We start from the raw sequence: 17,765 nt of genomic DNA on the forward strand, positions 1-17,765 counted from the left end.
TTCATGCATTCTTTATTAATTCGTCACACAAATGGGGGGATAACTGCCAAGGTAGCCCAGGAGGGATGGGGGAGGAGGGAAGCACCAGGTGGGGTGGTGGAGAAGGGAAGGATGGAAGGACAAGGCCACACTGCACTTCAAAACTTATTGAATGCCAGCTTTCTGTTGCTTGGGCAGTCCTCTGGGGTGGAGTGGTTGGGTGCCTAGAGGCCCCCTCACTGCGTTCTTGGGCATCTGGGTGAGGAGGCTATGGAACTTGGGGAGGAGGGCGGTTGGTTACAAAGGGGCTGCAGTGGCGGTCTGTGCTCCTGCTGCCTTTCCTGCACCTCAACCATACGCCGGAGCATATCAGTTTGATCCTCCAGTAGCCTCAGAATTGCATCCTGCCTCCTCTCATCACGCCTCCGCCACCTCTCCTCTCGCGCATCCCTCCTCTCCTCTCGCGCGTCCCTCCTCTCCTCTCGTTCATTTTGTGCTTTTCTGGACTCTGACATTGTCTCCCTCCATGCATTCTGCTGGGCTCTTTCAGCGTGGGAGGCCTGCATGAGCTCAGAGAACATTTCATCGTGAGTGTGTTTTTTTCAGCTTCTAATCTTTGATAGCCTCTGGGACGGAAATGATACTTGGAGTGTTGAAACATTTGCAGCTGCAGGAGGGAAAAAAGGATTAGTCTTTAAAAAGAGACATTTTAGCGAACAATGGGTAGTCTCTTTCACGGTGAACCAAGCTGTTAACATTACATAGCACGTGCGCTTTCTTTACAAGGTCGCATTTTGCCTCTTATACCGAGGGCCTGCCGGTATGGTGTGAGAGATCACATACACAGGGCTGGTGGGCAACAGAATTCGGCTTGCAGACACACATAGTAAGCCACAATCTTTTGGCTTCTTTAACCTTCCTAATATGTGGGAATGGTTTCAAACAGCATCACCCTCATTTCAAATACCAATCACCCATTGGGTTGGCCCTTTAAAAGGATCGGCTGCGGTTTCGGGTTAACGTGCAGCACAAACCCAACTAACCACCTCCCCCCACCTACACCCAATTCTCTGGGATGATTGCTTCACCCCTCCCCCCATCGTGTGGTTAACAGCGGGGATGATTTCTGTTCAGCCACAGGCAAACAGCCCAGCAGGAACGGCCACCTCTGAATGTCCCCTTAATAAAATTCCCCTATTTCAAACAGGTGACCATGAATGATATCACTCTCCTGGGGATAACACAGAGAGATAAAGAACGGATGTTGCTTGAATGCCAGCAAACACCGGGACCACACGCTGCCATGCTTTGTTATGCAATGATTCCAGACTACGTGCTGCTGGCCTGTCATGGTAAAGTGTCCTACCATGGAGGACAGAATAAGGCTGCCCTCCCCAGAAACCTTTTGCAAAGGCTTTGGGAGTACATCCAGGAGAGCTTCATTGAGATGTCCCTGGAGGATTTCTGCTCCATCCCCATACACGTTAACAGACTTTTCCAGTAGCTGTACTGGCCGCGAATGCACCCCAAGTCTTCAGGGCAAATCAATCATTAAACACGCTTGCTTTTAAACCGTGTATTATATTTACAAAGGTACACTCACCAGAGGTCCCTTCTCCGCCTTCTAGGTCCGGGAGCCCGCCTTCGGTGGGTTGGGAGCGTACTAGATCCAGGGTCAAAAACAGTTCCTGGCTGTCAGGGAAAATGGTTTCTCCACTTGCTTGCTGTGCTTCAACCTCCTCCTCCTCATCATCTTCCTCGTCCCCAAAATCCGCATCCCTGTTGTGTGAGAGTCCATTGATGGAGTCCATGCACAGGGCTGGGGTAGTTGTAGGGGCACCCCCTAGAATGGCATGCAGCTCATCATAGAAGCGGCATGTCTGGGGCTCTGACCCGGAGCGGCCATTTGCCTCTCTGGTTCTTTGGTAGGCTTGCCTGAGCTCCTTAAGTTTCACGCGGCACTGCTGCGGGTCCCTGTTATAGCCTCTGTCCTTTATGCCCTTGGAGATTTTTTCAAATATTTTGGCATTTCGTCTTTTCGAACGGAGTTCTGATAGCATGGATTCATCTCCCCATACAGCAATCAGATCCAGTACCTCCCATTTGGTCCATGCTGGAGCTCTTTTGCGATTCTGGGACTGCATGGTCACCTCTGCTGAAGAGCTCTGCATGGTCACCTCTGCTGATCAGCTTGCCACGCTGGCCAAACAGGAAATGAAATTCAAAAGTTCGCAGGGCTTTTCCTGTCTACCTGGCCAGTGCATTTGAGTTGAGAGTGCTGTCCAGAGCGGTCACAATGGAGCACTCTGGGATAACTCCTGGAGGCTAATACCGTTGAATTGCGTCCAGACTACCCCAAATTGGACCCAGCAAAGTCGATTTCAACACTAATCCACTCGTCGGGGAGGAGTACAGAAATCGGTTTTAAGAGCCCTTAAAGTCGGAAAAAATGGCTCCGTAGTGTGGACGGGTGCAGGGCTAAACCGATCTAACGCTGCTAAATCCGACCTAAACTCGTAGTGTAGACCAGGGCTTAGTTCCCTATCTATATCTTTTTTCCCACACTTTATTTAGATTATAAGATTTTCAGGACAGGGACTCTCTCTCTCACTACATGTAGAATCATAGAACTGGAAGGGACCTCAAGAGATCATCTAGTCCAGTCCCCTGCACTCAAGGCAGGACTAAGTATTATCTAGACAATCCCTGACAGGTGTTTGTCCAACCTGCTCTTTAAAATCCCCAATGATGGAGATTCCACCACCTCCCTAGGCAATTTATTCCAGTGCTTCACCACCCTGACAGTTAGGAAGTTTTTCCTAATATCTAACCTAAACCGCCCTTGCTGCAAATTAAGCCCATTGTCCTATCCTCAGAGGTTAAGAACAATTTTTTTCCCTCCTCCTTGTAACAACCTTTTATGTACTTGAAAACTGTTATCATGTCCCCTCTCAATCTTCTCTTCTCCAGACTAAACTAACCCAGCTTTTTCAATCTTCCCTCATAGGTCATGTTTTCTAGACCTTTAATCATTTTTGTTGCTCATCTCTGGACTTTCTCAATTTGTCCACATCTTTCCTGAAATGTGGTGCCCAGAACTGGACTCAATACTCCAGCTGTGACCAAATCAGTGCGGAGTAGAGCGAAAGAATTACTTCTAGTGTCTTGCTTACAATGCTCCTGCTAATACATCCCAGAATGATGTTTGCTTTTTTTTGCAACAGCGTTACACTGTTGACTCATATTTAGCCTGTGATCCACTATGACCCCCCCTCCCCCCGATCCCTTTCCGCAGTACTCCTTCCTAGACAGTCATTTCCCATTTTGTATGTGTGCAACCGATTGTTCCTTCCTAAGTGGTGTATTTTGCATTTGTCCTTATTGAATTTCATCCTATTTACTTCAGACTATTTCTGCAGTTTGTCCAGATCATTTTGAATTGTAATCCTGTCCTCCAAAGCACTTGCAACCCCTCCCAGCTTGGTATTGTCCGCAAACTTTATAAGTGTACTCTCTATGCCATTATCTAAATCCTGATGAGATATTGAACAGAACCGGACCCAGAACCGATCCCTGCGGGACCCCACTCGTTATGCTCTTCCAGCATGACTGTGAACCACTGATAACTACTCTCTGGAAACGATTTTCCAACCAGTTATGCCCCCACTTTATAGTAGCTCCATCTAGGTTGTACTTCCGTAGTTTGTTTCTGAGAAGGTCATGCGAGACAGGATCAAAAGCCTTACTAAAGTCAAGATATACTACATTTACCGCTTCCGCTCCTATCCACAAGGCTTGTTACCCTGTCAAAGAAAGCTATCAAGTTGGTTGACATGAATTGTTCTTGACAAATCCATACTGACAGTTATTTATCACCTTATTATCCTCTAGGTGTTTGAAAATTGATTGCTTAATTATTTGCTCCGTTATCTTTCCGGGTACAGAAGTTAAAATGATTGGTCTGTAATTCCCCGGGTTGTCCTTATTTCCCTTTTTATAGATGGACACTATATTTGCCCTTTCCCAGTCTTCCAGAATGTCTCCTGTCTTCCATAACTTTTCAAAGATATTTGCTAATGGCTCAGAAATCTCCTCAGTCAGTTCCTTGAGTATTCTAGTATGCATTTCATCAGGCCTCGGTGATTTGAAGACATCTAACTTGTCTAAGAAATTTTTGACTTGTTCTTTTCCTATTTTAGACTCTGATCCTACCTCATTTTCACTGACATTCACTATGTTAGACGTCCAATCGCCACCAACCTTCTTGCTGAAAACCAAAACAAATAAGTTGTGACGGCCTCGGTCACAGAGACCCCCTGGGGACTGTCACCTGATGTGCTGAAACTACCTCTGAGCCAGTTTTCTTTGCCAGCTTGTGACTCCAGAACCCTGCTTTGTTGATCCAGGCACACTAGCCTGCTGCAATATAGACCCAGGGTCTGAACCACACCCTCAAAGCTGCAGACTAAACTGAAAACAGCTCAGCAAGTACTCCTGTCTCCAGCACCCAGACACCCAGCTCCCAATGGGATCCAAACTCCAAATAAATCCGTTTTACTCTGTATAAAGCTTATATAGGGTAAACTCATAAATTGTCTGCCCTCTATAACACTGATAGAGGGATATGCACAGCTGTCTACTCTCCCATGTATTAATCACTTACTCTGGGTTAATTAATAAACAAAAGTGATTTTATTAAGTATAAAAAGTGGGATTTAAGTGGTTCCAAGTAATAACAGACAAAGCAAAGTAAGTTACCAAGCAAAATAAAACAAAACATGCAAGTCTAAGCTCAATACATTAAGAAACTGAATACAGGTAAATCTCACCCTTAGAGATGTTCCAATAAGCTTGTTTCACAGACTAGACTCCTTCCTAGCCTGGGCCCAATCCTTTGCCTGGTGCAGTCCTTGTTAGCTCCAGCTCAGATGGTAACTAGGGGATTTCTCATGACTGGCAGCCCCCTTTGTTCTGTTCCACCCCCTTTTATATCTTTGGCACAAGGCGGGAATCCTTTGTCTCTCTCTGGGTTCCCACCCCTCCTTCTCAATGGAAAAGCACCAGGTTTAAGATGGATTCCAGAACAGGTGACGTGGTCACATGTCCTGTGAGACCCCAAGCCTCCACTCATCCTGGCCTGAATCACACAAACGCAGGAAGGCTTGCAAGTAAACAGAGCCATTTACAACCAACTGTCCGAGTTAATGGGAGCCATCAAGATTCTAAACCATCATTAATGGCCCACACTTTGCATAATTACAATAGGACTTCAGAGTTATACTTCATATTTCTAGTTTTAGACACAAGAATGATACATACATACAAATAGGATGACCACACTTAGTAGATTATAAGCTTTGTAATTATACCTTACAAGAGACCTTTTGCATGAAGCACATTTCAGTTACATTATATTCACACTCATTAGCATATTTCCATAAAACATATGGAGAGCTCGCATGCCAGTTGAGAGTGGACCGAGCCAGGAGGAGAAAAACTTGAACAAGGCTGTGGAGCAGGACCCAGAGGCAGAGGACAACTCGGAGGTCAGAGATGCATGAAGCCAGGAGCTCTTCTCTACCCCAGAGGAGACTAGCCAGTCACAACTGTCAGAGCTTGGTGAAGCACAAACAGGAGAGGAGGCCTCTGGTAAGTGGCTTTGATTTTGGGAATCGCTGAAGTGAGTTGTTGCAGGCAGGAGGGATGCAGAAAGCAGGCTTGTGTCTATATGATGCGCATACCACCATATGCCTAGTCTAAGCAGTGGAACAGGGTGTTGATTGACTCCCTCACTTCATGGGAATCTGCCTCAGAGATCTCCACGAAACTCTCATGGAGATACTGGGCAATCCGCTGCCGCAGGTTCTTTGGCAGAGCTGCTCTGTTTCTTGCCCCATTAAGGGTAACTTTTCCACACCACTCTGCCGTTGCTGTGGGGGTGGACCATTGCTGCACACAGGTGAGCTGCATAAGGGCCAGGGCAGAAGCCACAGTCTTGGAGAAGACCCTCCCTTGATTCCTTGCTCACCCTCAGCAGCGAGATATCTTCCATAATGAACACAGTCTGTGGAAAATGTGGGGACAGTAATGATTATAAGCCCCCCCCGCCCCCCCCCACCATGCTGGCTCTCCCCAAGAGCCATGTGCCCAGTGTACAGTACGGTCCCAGAACACTGATTTCCCTTTCCCCTTTCCCCTCCGGTACACAAATCTCTAACTGGCCCGGGACCCCACCTCCTCCTGGGATCCTCCCTTCCCCCATCCCCCAAAGCGCTGATGTGTTTTTTTGTTTGTCGCTTTCCTCCGGTTGTTGTTTTCTAATAAAATAAGTGTTTTGGTTTGAAAGCAATCTTTATTCCATTAACGGAAAGCAAACAGAGCCCTGCAAAGCAAGAGGCAATTTTCTTAAATCTTCATAGTGCATTGTCGGCACCAATCACAATCACCTCCTGGCATTACAAGCACTGCACTCCCAAGTATAGCAACATATATTAGTGTCGTTCAACAGAGCTTCAAATTGCTGCCTCATCCCTGATCCTCATGGCCCCACACTGCACCCCTCTAATAGCCCTGGTCTCTGGCTGTTCAAATTCAGCCTCTAGGTGCTAAGCTTCAGCGGTCCAGCCCTGAGTGAAGCTTTCACTCTTCCCTTCACAAATATTATGGAGTGTACAGCACGTGGCTATAAGCATAGGAATATTGTCATCGGCCAGGTCCAGCCTCCCATATAGGCAGCTCCAGCGGGCCTTTAAACAGCCAAAAGCACACTCAACCATCATTCTGCCCTTGCTCAGCCTGTTGTTGAACCGCTCCTTGCTGCTGTCAAGGTGCCCAGTGTATGGCTTCATAAGCCACGGCATTAAGGGGTAGGCAGGGTCCCTCAGGATCACAATGGGCATTTCAACTTCCGCTATGGTGATCTTCTGGTCCGGGAGGAAAGTTCCTGCTTGCAGCTTCCTGAACAGCCCAGTGTTATGAAAGATGAGTTCGTCATGTGGCTTTCCGGACCAGCCTGCGTTAATGTCTGTGAAACGACCACAGTGATCCACAAGCACCTGGAGAACCACAGAGAAATACCCCTTCTCATTAATGTACTCGGTGGCTAGATGATCTGGTGCCAGAATTGGAATATGCATGCCATCTATCGCCCCTCCGCAGTTAGGGAAGCCCATTTGTGAAAAGCCAGCCACAATGTCATGCACGTTGCCCAGAATCACCGTCTTTCGGAGCAGGATGTGATTAATGGCCCTGCACACTTCTGTCAACACGAGTCCAACGGTCAACTTTCCTACTCTGAACTGGTTAGCAACCAATCGGTAGCAGTCTGGAGTATCCAGCTTCCACAGTGCAATCGCCACGTGCTTCTCCAACAACAGGGCAGCTCTCATTCTCGTGTCCTTGCATTGCAGGGCTGGGGTGAGCTCATCGCACAGTCCCATGAAAGGTTTCAGAGTAGTAGCCGTGTTAGTCTGTATTCGCAAAAAGGAGTACTTGTGGCACCTTAGAGACTAACCAATTTATTTGAGCATGAGCTTTCGTGAGCTACAGCTCACTTCATCGGATGCATACCGTGGAAACTGCAGCAGACTTTATATACACACAGAGAATATGAAACAATACCTCCTCCCACCCCACTGTCCTGCTGGTAATAGCTTATCTAAAGTGATCATCAGGTTGGGCCATTTCCAGCACAAATCCAGGTTTTCTCACCCTCCACCCCCCCACACAAATTCACTCTCCTGCTGGTGATAGCTCATCCAAAGTGACAACTCTTTACACAATGTGCATGATAATCAAGTTGGGCCATTTCCTGCACAAATCCAGTGTATATAAAGTCTGCTGCAGTTTCCACGGTATGCATCCGATGAAGTGAGCTGTAGCTCACGAAAGCTCATGCTCAAATAAACTGGTTAGTCTCTAAGGTGACACAAGTCCTCCTTTTCTTTTTGCACATTCTTAATCTTTCCCTGTTTGCTGTAGAGGATGTTGATCAGGTGATTCCGCAGTTTCTTTGAGAGCGTGTGGCACAAGCTGTCAGCACAGTCTGTGTGGTATGTAGATTGTAATGGATTTTTTACCTTCAGTCCTTTTGATATGATGTCCATCTGTTTGCATTTGGAAAGGAAGATGAAGTGCGCTGTAGCTCACGAAAGCTCATGCTCAAATAAATTTGTTAGTCTCTAAGGTGCCACAAGTCCTCCTTTTCTTTTTAGTCCCATGAAAGTGGCTTTCCTCATCTGAAAGTTCTGCAGCCACTGCTGGTCATCCCAGATGTGCATGACGAGGTGATCCCACCACACAGTGCTTGTTTCCCAAGCACAAAAGCAGCGTTCCATAGTGGTGAGCATGCCCGTGAATGCCACAAGCAATCTTGTGTCATAGCTACTACATGTGGTGAGATGTCGAACTCCTCTTGCCTTTGTAGCTTAAGGAATAACTCCACTGCTACTCCTGACGTGTTAGTGAGAGTGAGCAGCATATTGGTCAACATTGCGGGATCCATTCCTGCAGACCAAAGAGGCAGAGCACGCAGTGCACAAACCATTGAAAGATGGCGCCAAATGCAGACGGAAGCACAGAGATTGCTGGGATGCGAAGCAATGCATCACGGGGCATTCGGACAGGAGCCAGGATGCTCCACGACCCCCTCTGCCTTCTCACAACTCTTAGAGGCAGAATAGGAAGAGATGCTCTGTGGGATAGCCGCCCAGAGCGCACCACTCTGAATAGCGCTGCAAATGCTGCAAGTGTGAACACGCTACTGTGCAGGCAGCTGACAGTGTGAACACACAACAGAGGTTTCCCTTCAGCGCTCTCTGAGCGGCGATGTAAATTCCGGCGTTGTAACTCTGCCAGTGTAGACATACCCTCAAGGTCTCCAGGCACAACTGAAATACCATTAGTAAATAATTATAAGGAATCATTAATAAGGGGGAAATCTTCATGGGAACTATGGGGACTTACTTCTCAGTTCCAGAGATTGTTCAGGATCTAAGCTTGAACAACTCATGCCAATAAAGACAGAAAACTTGTGCAGGGCGCATAAGTGATGGAGTTTCTTCTCCTCTCCTACCCAGATAGCACAGGTTTCCAGCATCTGGACTCAGAGAAGGTGGACCTGTAAATGAAAAAAAACCCAACAACAATCTGGGTTTGTGCCCCTTGGGGTTGCTTTATGACATGTCAAAAAGGCCTGAAAAAAAATTCCCCCTGTACCAAAAACCATGTTTGTTTTTTTCTGCTTGTTTCTTTCACTAGAAATCCAGATCTTGTCTCCTCCACTTTTCCTGATAAACTCTACAGAAGACCAAAGAACATATGACATAAGAGATGCTGTGCAATTAAACCAAAATTAAGATGATGTATTCAGGCTGTTTAAAACTCTTTTGTGAACTCCTGGCCCTACTGAAGTCAAAAGGAGCTTTGCCATTGACTTCACTGGAGCCAGAATTTCACCCTTTATCTTTTGTTTGCTTACGACTGATTTAACTCAAAAAGCTGCATACACTGCTGGGAGAAAAGAACTCTTTGTCCAGTTCTGCTCACCCCCATCTTCCTCAGTTAAGGGCTGTCTTGTGGGCTGTAGCTCAGCATTGTAAATTGCAGGTGGTGGGATGCACCCACTACACTTCTTTCTTTCATCCAGTCTTTCAGAATGTAAACCTCACATTTTGTCCTCTCTGCCTGGTGGCTGCCCCACAGTAAAAAGGAGACCTTTGCTGCTTCCAATGGACAGAGAAATGCAAGAGCAGCCTTTGGTTTTCCATCTTCCTCTGCCTTTCAGTGGTTTTATGAATCTCCAGAAAGAGGCAACAAATACCAATCACCTAATGCTATCTGCTGGCATGTCCATAACTTAGATATGGATCCCACCTTGATAAGAGTCAAGATTGCTGATGCCTGGCCACTGTCATTTTTTTTTTTTTTTGAGGCATTGCGGCCGAGATAAATGTCACCAGTGAACACCAGACTTTATATTCTTCGGGTGAATTCCTGTCCCCATTTCCATGGCAAAGCTCCCACTAACTTCAACAGGGTCAGGATTTCACTCTTGATATTTCTAAGCAGGAAAATATTTTTTTTAAAAACTCTCTGGATTTCTTTCTCCATCATTTATCAGGAGTTTTGTGCTACTTGGTGGTTTCCTTAAAGCCCTAGCTCCTGGAGTCCTGTGATTGCAAGAGAATCTCAGCTCTGCTTAAAATAGGACTCATTAAAAAAATCAGAAGGCAAATAAAGACCCTAATTTTTTTTTTTTAGACATCTCACAATTTTCAGGCACCCAGCTTGTGACTTTTAAATGGTTGGAGTTGGCTGGTGATATTGTTACTCCTAGGCACCCCTTCTCCCCTCAACCAATCCCCCCAGGTTATCCCCTATCGCTGTAAACCTACTTGTCATCCCTCCAAACCAACCCCCTCCAGCTGCTAGCTCTCCCCCAAACCACCCCCATGCACTGACTCTCTCCCAAACAGCCCTCAGCTTCCCCCTTCTGCCCCAAACCAACCCCTCAGCCACCCCTCTCCCCACCAAACCAACTCCCCCAGCCACTGCCTATTCGCCCCAGGGACTCCCTATCCCCCAGTTACTCACTCTCCTCCCAAACCACCCTGTCTCCTTAGTTACCCCCTCCCCCCAAATCAACCCCCTGGTACCCCCCAACCCCCCTCTCCCCCAAACCACCCCTAGCCCCCCGGTTACCCCCTCTCCCCCCAAACCAACCCGCTGGTATCCCCTAGCCCCCCTCTCCCCCAAACCACCCCTAGCCCTCCAGTTACCACCCTCACCCCCAAACCACCTCCTGTCCCTTTGGTTACCCCCTCTCCCCCCAAACCAACCCCCTGGCACCCCCATCCTCCTGGTTACCCCCTCTCTCCCAAATCACACCCTAGCCCCCCACTCCACCAAACCAACCCCCTAGCCCCCCCACCCCCATCCCCTTGGTTACCCCCTCTCCCCCCAAACCAACCCCCTGGCACCCCCATCCTCCTGGTTACCCCCTCTCCTCCAAGTAACCCCTAGCCCCCCCAGTTACACCCCCCTGACCCCCCAAACCAACCCCCTGGCACCCCCATCCTCCTGGTTACCCCCCGCCCCCAAACCGCCCCCCGGCGACCCCCTGCCCCCACCAGCGCCCCGCCCGGGCCCCGCGGGTTCCCCGCTCTCTGTGACGCGCCGCGGGGCTGGAACGCGGCCGGGCCGGGCCGGGCCGGGCCGGGCGGCGATGGGGGCGGCCCGGCGGCTGCTCGGCCTGTGGCTGGCGGCGGCGCTGGCGCTGGGCGCGGCCCGGGGCTGCCTGCACTGCGACCCCGCCTTCGCCGCCCGCTTCGCCTCCTACCGGCCCCGCCTCAGCCGCAAGGCCTGGGGGCTCGGGGACGTGCCGGCCGCGGGGCGGCTGCTGCGGGGCTGGGCCGGGGACACGGTGCGGGGGCTGCGCCTCAGCATCCCCGCCGAGATCCGTGAGTGACCCGGGACCCCCCCCCCGCATCCACCCCGGGACCCCCCCCGCATCGACCCCCCCCCGCCGCCCCAGCTCCTCCCCGCATGACCCCGGACCCCCCCCCGCCGGCCTCCTCCCCGGGACCCCCCCCGCATCGACCCCCCCCCGCCGCCCCAGCTCCTCCCCGCATGACCCCGGACCCCCCCCCGCCGGCCTCCTACCCGGGACCCCCCCCGCATCGACCCCCCCCCGCCGCCCCAGCTCCTCCCCGCATGACCCCGGACCCCCCCCCCGCCGGCCTCCTACCCGCATCCACCCCGGGACCCCCCCCCGCATCGACCCCCCCCCGCCGCCCCAGCTCCTCCCCGCATCGACCCCGGACCGCCCCCCCGCCGGCCTCCCCCCCGCATCGACCCCGGGCCCCCCCCCCGCATCGACCCCGGGCCCCCCCCCCGGCCTCCTCCCCGCATCGACCCCGGACCCCCCCCCGCCGGCCTCCTCCCCGCATCCACCCCCCCCCGCTGCCCCAGCTCCTCCCCGCATCGACCCCGGACCCCCCCCCGCCGGCCTCCTCCCCGCATCGACCCCGGACCCCCCCCCGCCGGCCTCCTCCCCGCATCCACCCCTCCCCGCCGCCCCAGCTCCTCCCCGCATCCACCCCGGACCCCCCACCCCCGCCGCCCCAGCTCCTCCCCGCATCCACCCCGCACCCCCCCCCCGCCGCCCCAGCTCCTCCCCGCATCCACCCTGGACCCCCCCCCCGCCGCCCCAGCTCCTCCCCGCATCGACCCCGGACCGCCCCCCCCCCGCCGCCCCAGCTCCTCCCCGCATGACCCCGGACCCCCCCCCCGCCGGCCTCCTCCCCGCATCGACCCCGGGCCCCCCCCCGCCGGCCTCCTCCCCGCATCGACCCCCCCCCGCTGCCCCAGCTCCTCCCCGCATCGACCCCGGACCCCCCCCGCCGGCCTCCTCCCCGCATCGACCCCCCCCCCCGCTGCCCAGCTCCTCCCCGCATCGACCCCGGACCCCCCCCCGCTGGCCTCCTCCCCGCATCCACCCCTCCCCGCCGCCCCAGCTCCTCCCCGCATCCACCCCGGACCCCCCCCCCGCCGCCCCAGCTCCTCCCCGCATGACCCCGGACCCCCCCCCCCGCCGGCCTCCTCCCCGCATCCACCCCGGGACCCCCCCCCCGCCGGCCTCCTCCCTGCATCGACCCCGGGACCCCCCCCCGCCGGCCTCCTCCCCCCATCGACCCCGGGACCCCCCCCCGCCGGCCTCCTCCCCCCATCGACCCCGGGACCCCCCCCCGCCGGCCTCCTCCCCCCATCGACCCCGGGACCCCCCCCCGCCGGCCTCCTCCCCCCATCGACCCCGGGACCCCCCCCCGCCGGCCTCCTCCCCCCATCGACCCTGGGACCCCCCCCGCCGGCCTCCTCCCCGCATCGACCCCGGACCCCCCCCCGCCGGCCTCCTCCCCGCATCCACCCCTCCCCGCCGCCCCAGCTCCTCCCCGCATCCACCCCGGACCCCCCACCCCCGCCGCCCCAGCTCCTCCCCGCATCCACCCCGGACCCCCCCCCCGCCGCCCCAGCTCCTCCCCGCATCCACCCTGGACCCCCCCCCCGCCGCCCCAGCTCCTCCCCGCATCGACCCCGGACCGCCCCCCCCCGCCGCCCCAGCTCCTCCCCGCATGACCCCGGACCCCCCCCCCGCCGGCCTCCTCCCCGCATCCACCCCGGACCCCCCCCCCGCCGGCCTCCTCCCCGCATCGACCCCGGGCCCCCCCCCGCCGGCCTCCTCCCCGCATCGACCCCGGACCCCCCCCCGCCGGCCTCCTCCCCGCATCGACCCCCCCCCCGCTGCCCCAGCTCCTCCCCGCATCGACCCCGGACCCCCCCCGCCGGCCTCCTCCCCGCATCGACCCCCCCCCGCTGCCCAGCTCCTCCCCGCATCGACCCCGGACCCCCCCCCGCTGGCCTCCTCCCCGCATCCACCCCTCCCCGCCGCCCCAGCTCCTCCCCGCATCCACCCCGGACCCCCCACCCCCGCCGCCCCAGCTCCTCCCCGCATCCACCCCGGACCCCCCCCCCCGCCGCCCCAGCTCCTCCCCGCATCCACCCCGGACCCCCCCCCGCCGCCCCAGCTCCTCCCCGCATCGACCCCGGACCCCCCCCCGCCGCCCCAGCTCCTCCCCGCATGACCCCGGACCCCCCCCCCGCCGGCCTCCTCCCCGCATCCACCCCGGGACCCCCCCCCCGCCGGCCTCCTCCCCGCATCCACCCCGGGACCCCCCCCCGCCGGCCTCCTCCCCGCATCGACCCCGGGACCCCCCCCCGCCGGCCTCCTCCCCGCATCGACCCCGGGACCCCCCCCCGCCGGCCTCCTCCCCCCATCGACCCCGGGACCCCCCCCCGCCGGCCTCCTCCCCCCATCGACCCCGGGACCCCCCCCGCCGGCCTCCTCCCCCCATCGACCCCGGGACCCCCCCCCCGGCGCCGAGTGACACTCCCAGGCACAGTCCCCTCAGACATCCCTCCTCCGAAATCCCAGATCGATTCCAGGAGAGTGTCCCCGGGAGCCCTCCCCAACCTGCCCACCTTCTGAGGTCCCAGAGAGAGGGGGTTCCTCTCAGCCACCCTGGGATCCAAGAGTGACACCCCAAAGCACAGCCCCCCAGAAGGGAGAGCCCTTGCGAGCCCTCCGGGCACCCTGAGAAAGCAAGGGTCCAGGCACCATCCTTCCTTCCTAGGCCTTCAGTGAGAAAGGCCCCATGCCTAGGCTCTCAAGATAGGAACCCCCTGTGGCCACTTGGCTTTATGCACTGAGATCAATAAGTGCCTCTCAGATCCTCTAGAGCAGGGGTTCTCAAACTGCGGGCCGCGACCCAATCCTGTAAGGCACCGGGTCACAGCGGCTCTGGTCAGCACTGCCGACTGGGCCGTGTAACATCCCATCGGTGGTGCTGCCCGGCTAAGGCAGGCTAGTCCCTACCCTGTTCCGACACCGCGCTGCGCCCTGGAAGTGGCCAGCAGCAGGTCCGGCTCCTAGGTGGGGGGCCACAGGGTTCTGCGCACTCCCGCTGCCTCGAACACCGGCTTTGCGCGCCCACTGGCCAGGAGCTGCGGGTGACAGCCGCGCGGAGCTCAGCTTGTGCTCCTTCCGCCTTGGAGCTGAACCTGCTGCTGGCCACTTCCGGGGCACAGCGCGGTCCACGGTGCCTCTGCAACCCCACTGCGCCGCTGGCCGGGAGCCGCCTGAGGTAAGCCCCAACCCCATGCCCTAATCCCCTGCCCCAGCCCTGAGTCCCTACAAACCCAGAGCCCCCTCCTGCACCCCAAACCCATCATCCCTGGCTCCAGCCCCCAAGCCTGCACCCCCAGCCCAGAGCCCCCTCCCACACCCTGAACCCCCCATTCCCGTCCCCACCCCACAGCCCTCACCCCTGCACCCCAACCTTTGCCCCAGCCCTGAGCCCCGCCCACACCCCAACCCCCTCATCCCCAGCTCCGTTGGGTCACCGGCATCAACGATTTTCTTCAACTGGGTTGCGAGAAAAAAAGTTTGAAAACCAATGCTCTAGAGAGGAAAGAGACCCTCTAGACACTTCCAGAGGTGCTGGAACAATTTGAATAGTGGGGGTGCTGAAAGTCATTGAACCAAACTGTAAACCCTGTATATAATGGAAACCACTTCAAGCTTCACCCCCAGCCCCCCTAGTTACAGAACCTATGGACATCTCCCATAGGCAACTGTTCAGCCTCCCTCCCCCCATCAGTGAGCAGCCCTATCTGACTGCATAGGGGCTCAGTATTGCCAACCCCATGTGTTCCAGAATTATAATTCAGATCCCCAAAAGTATGAGATTGGCATAAAAATTGAGGGTTTTTTTGAAGAATAATAAATGCTAGGTAGGTTCTTTTTATTTGTCATTAGGGGAGTCACGTTGTCAAGATTTTCTCCCCAACCAGAAAGGCTAGAGATTTACTTTTTAAAAAAAAAAGAGAAGCAAAAAGAAGAAAGCTGCGATTCTCTTCCTATCCCAGGACTCCAGAAGCTGGGGCTTTAAGAAAAAGACAAAATCTCATGCCAGATGGCAACACTGGGGAGGATAATCCTATAATCCTTCCATGGTTCAGAATATCTTGATTGTAGTAAGGCTTTTGACACAGCCCCTAGTGACATTTTCATAAGGGAAATGTGGTCTAGATAAAATTCCTATAAAGTGGGTGCATAACTGGTTAAAAGACCATACTCAAAGAGTAGTGATCAAACTGGAAGGACGTATCTAGTGGGGTCCCACAGGTGTGTCCTTGGTCCAGTACTATTCAGTATTTTCTTTCATGACTTGAATAATGGAGTGGAGAAGATGCTTCTAAAATTTGTGGTTGACACCAAGAGGAGAGGGTTCGTAGAATTTTGGAAGGCAGGATTAGAATTCAAAACAAGCTTGACAAATCAGAGAATTGGTCTGAACTCAACAAGATGAAATTCAGTAAGGACAATTGCGAAGTAATACGCTTAGGAAGGAAAAATCAAACGCACAACTACAAAATGGAGAATAACTGCCTAGGTGGTAATACTGCTGAAAAGGATCTGGGGTTATAATGGATCACAAATGGAATGAGAGTCAACAATGTGATACAACTGCTAAAAAGGCTAGTGGGGACCCAGGAATTGAACCCAGGTCTCCTAAATCCCAGTCCAATGGTCTACCCCAGATGGTGCCCAACCTTATTACACAGGAGGGCCACATAAACCTAAGCACAACCTTGTGTGGGTCAAACAGATTCTACGTATATTAATAAGATTTAAAGTAATCTGTATTGATTTATATTTTACGTTCAGCTTGTTTCGTATCTATTTAGATATATTGTTTCTATGTCTATTTACACACTTGTATAAACTAAATTATGACAAAACGCTAATAAATTGGCTGTTACTATATTGTGTTGAAGCAGGCTGTGGGCCTTATGAAATGCTCTGGTTGGCCATGCACGGCCTGTGGGCCGTAGGTTGGCACCACAATCTACTCAATAGGCCACACTACCTAAAAAAGTCCCTTTTGAAAGATCCTGGGTGGGAAAAGATCCGTATCTGTCTCTTAGGAAGAAAGAAAAAAACAAACCCCAAAACTGAACTGACAATGGAGGTTGTGAAAAACCACGTCAACATTTTACACGGCATGTGAACTTCCGAAGTTTTGCTGATGGGACTTTAAATGAAGGAGATTCTGAAACAAACCGAGGAATTTTAAATATCTCATTGAAAAGTGACAAAAACTCTTCTTATATGACTGGAATACTTAAAAATCCTGACCTTAAAATTTACTCCAGACTAGTGAGATCTAGCAGGAAGTTATGCTATTTGGAGATAATCTATGTTATTCCAAGGTGTGTGGAAGGGTAGGATGAGTAGCCATCACATGAAGCTATGATAAGGAAAACGCAGGGTACACTCCCAATCTATCTATGCACTGTGGAATTTAAGCTCCATAGCCCAGATCCTCAAAGGTATTTAGGTTCCTAGCTTCTACTGATGTAATGGAAATTAGAAGTCTACATACCTTTGAACAGTGGCTCTCAGCCTTTCCAGACGACTGTACCCCTTTCAGGAGTCTCGTTTGTCTTGCGTACCCCCAAGTTTCACCTCACTTAAACACTACTTGCCTACAAAATCAGACATAAAAATACAAAAGTGTCACAGGACGCTATTACTGAGAAATTGCTGATGTTCTCATTTTTGCCATATAATTATAAAATAAATCAACTGGAATATAAATATTGTCCTTACATTCCAAAGTATTGTACACATGCAGACAATGACTTTTTTGTACTGCTCTGAAATTTTAGTTTGTGCTGGCTTGGCTCGTGCTAGTAGCCTGTTGTAAAACTAGGCAAATCTCTAGATGAGTTGATGTACCCCCTAGAAGAGCTCTGTGTACCCCCAGGGGTATGTGTACCCCTGGTCGATATCCACTGCCTTTGGAGATCTGAGCCCATGACTCTTGAGGCTGTAATCTTCTGCTGCACAGAATGAACAAGACAATCAGGGCCTACGGTTCTACTTTTTGATGTATGTTTGTTTCATTTTAATCTCACTTCCCTTCCTCCCCATGTCCCATTCAGTTCATTTGCCATCATGCGTGTCAGTCTTTCCTATTCCAACCACTGGTACCTTGGACGTTAATTCAAGGAGCAGATGAACAACTCTTGAGAGAGAAGATTGTTTTTGTTTTACCTTGCCCCTTAGCCTTTTATTGTGTCTGCCCTTCGTTAACACAGGAATAGTTACATGTGGAAATTTCACCGGGCTCTGCAAAGAGAGACTAGTTTACTAGGTTCGTGCC

The 17,765-nt window shown here is 53.3% G+C and overlaps 1 protein-coding gene and 2 long non-coding RNA genes across 8 annotated transcripts in view; 1 reads left to right on the plus strand and 2 right to left on the minus strand.

Annotated features, from left to right (window-relative positions):
• LOC311513064 lies at positions 1–11,241 on the minus strand. 3 transcript variants are annotated; one of them, XR_014709643.1, is made up of 4 exons: positions 11,109–11,241; positions 8,944–9,097; positions 1,583–6,043; positions 1–646 (listed from the first exon to the last, which is right to left on the minus strand). It is a non-coding gene; the product is annotated as an uncharacterized lncRNA (long non-coding RNA). The 3 variants fall into 3 exon arrangements; XR_014709642.1 differs by lacking the exon at positions 1,583–6,043; XR_014709644.1 differs by lacking the exons at positions 1–646; positions 1,583–6,043 and adding an exon at positions 7,564–8,867.
• The window catches only part of IZUMO4 (IZUMO family member 4), a gene marked incomplete at its 5' end in the record, with an annotated part of 17,063 nt that continues 10,501 nt past the window's right edge, over positions 11,204–17,765 (plus strand). For all 4 annotated transcript variants that reach the window (XM_084614650.1, XM_084614651.1, XM_084614652.1 and 1 more), the window contains one exon: positions 11,204–11,438. In XM_084614650.1, coding sequence (XP_084470776.1) covers positions 11,204–11,438 — 235 coding nt within the window. The remainder of the gene's footprint in view (positions 11,439–17,765) is intronic.
• LOC311513065 overlaps positions 15,359–17,765 on the minus strand; it is a 6,052-nt gene continuing 3,645 nt past the window's right edge. Inside the window, exon 4 of the long non-coding RNA XR_014709645.1 lies at positions 15,359–17,085. This is a non-coding gene — a long non-coding RNA (uncharacterized lncRNA). The remainder of the gene's footprint in view (positions 17,086–17,765) is intronic.

This window comes from Lepidochelys olivacea, assembly GCF_965140295.1.
Source record: "Lepidochelys olivacea isolate rLepOli2 genome assembly, chromosome: 25".
NCBI classification, from domain to species: Eukaryota; Metazoa; Chordata; order Testudines; family Cheloniidae; genus Lepidochelys; species Lepidochelys olivacea.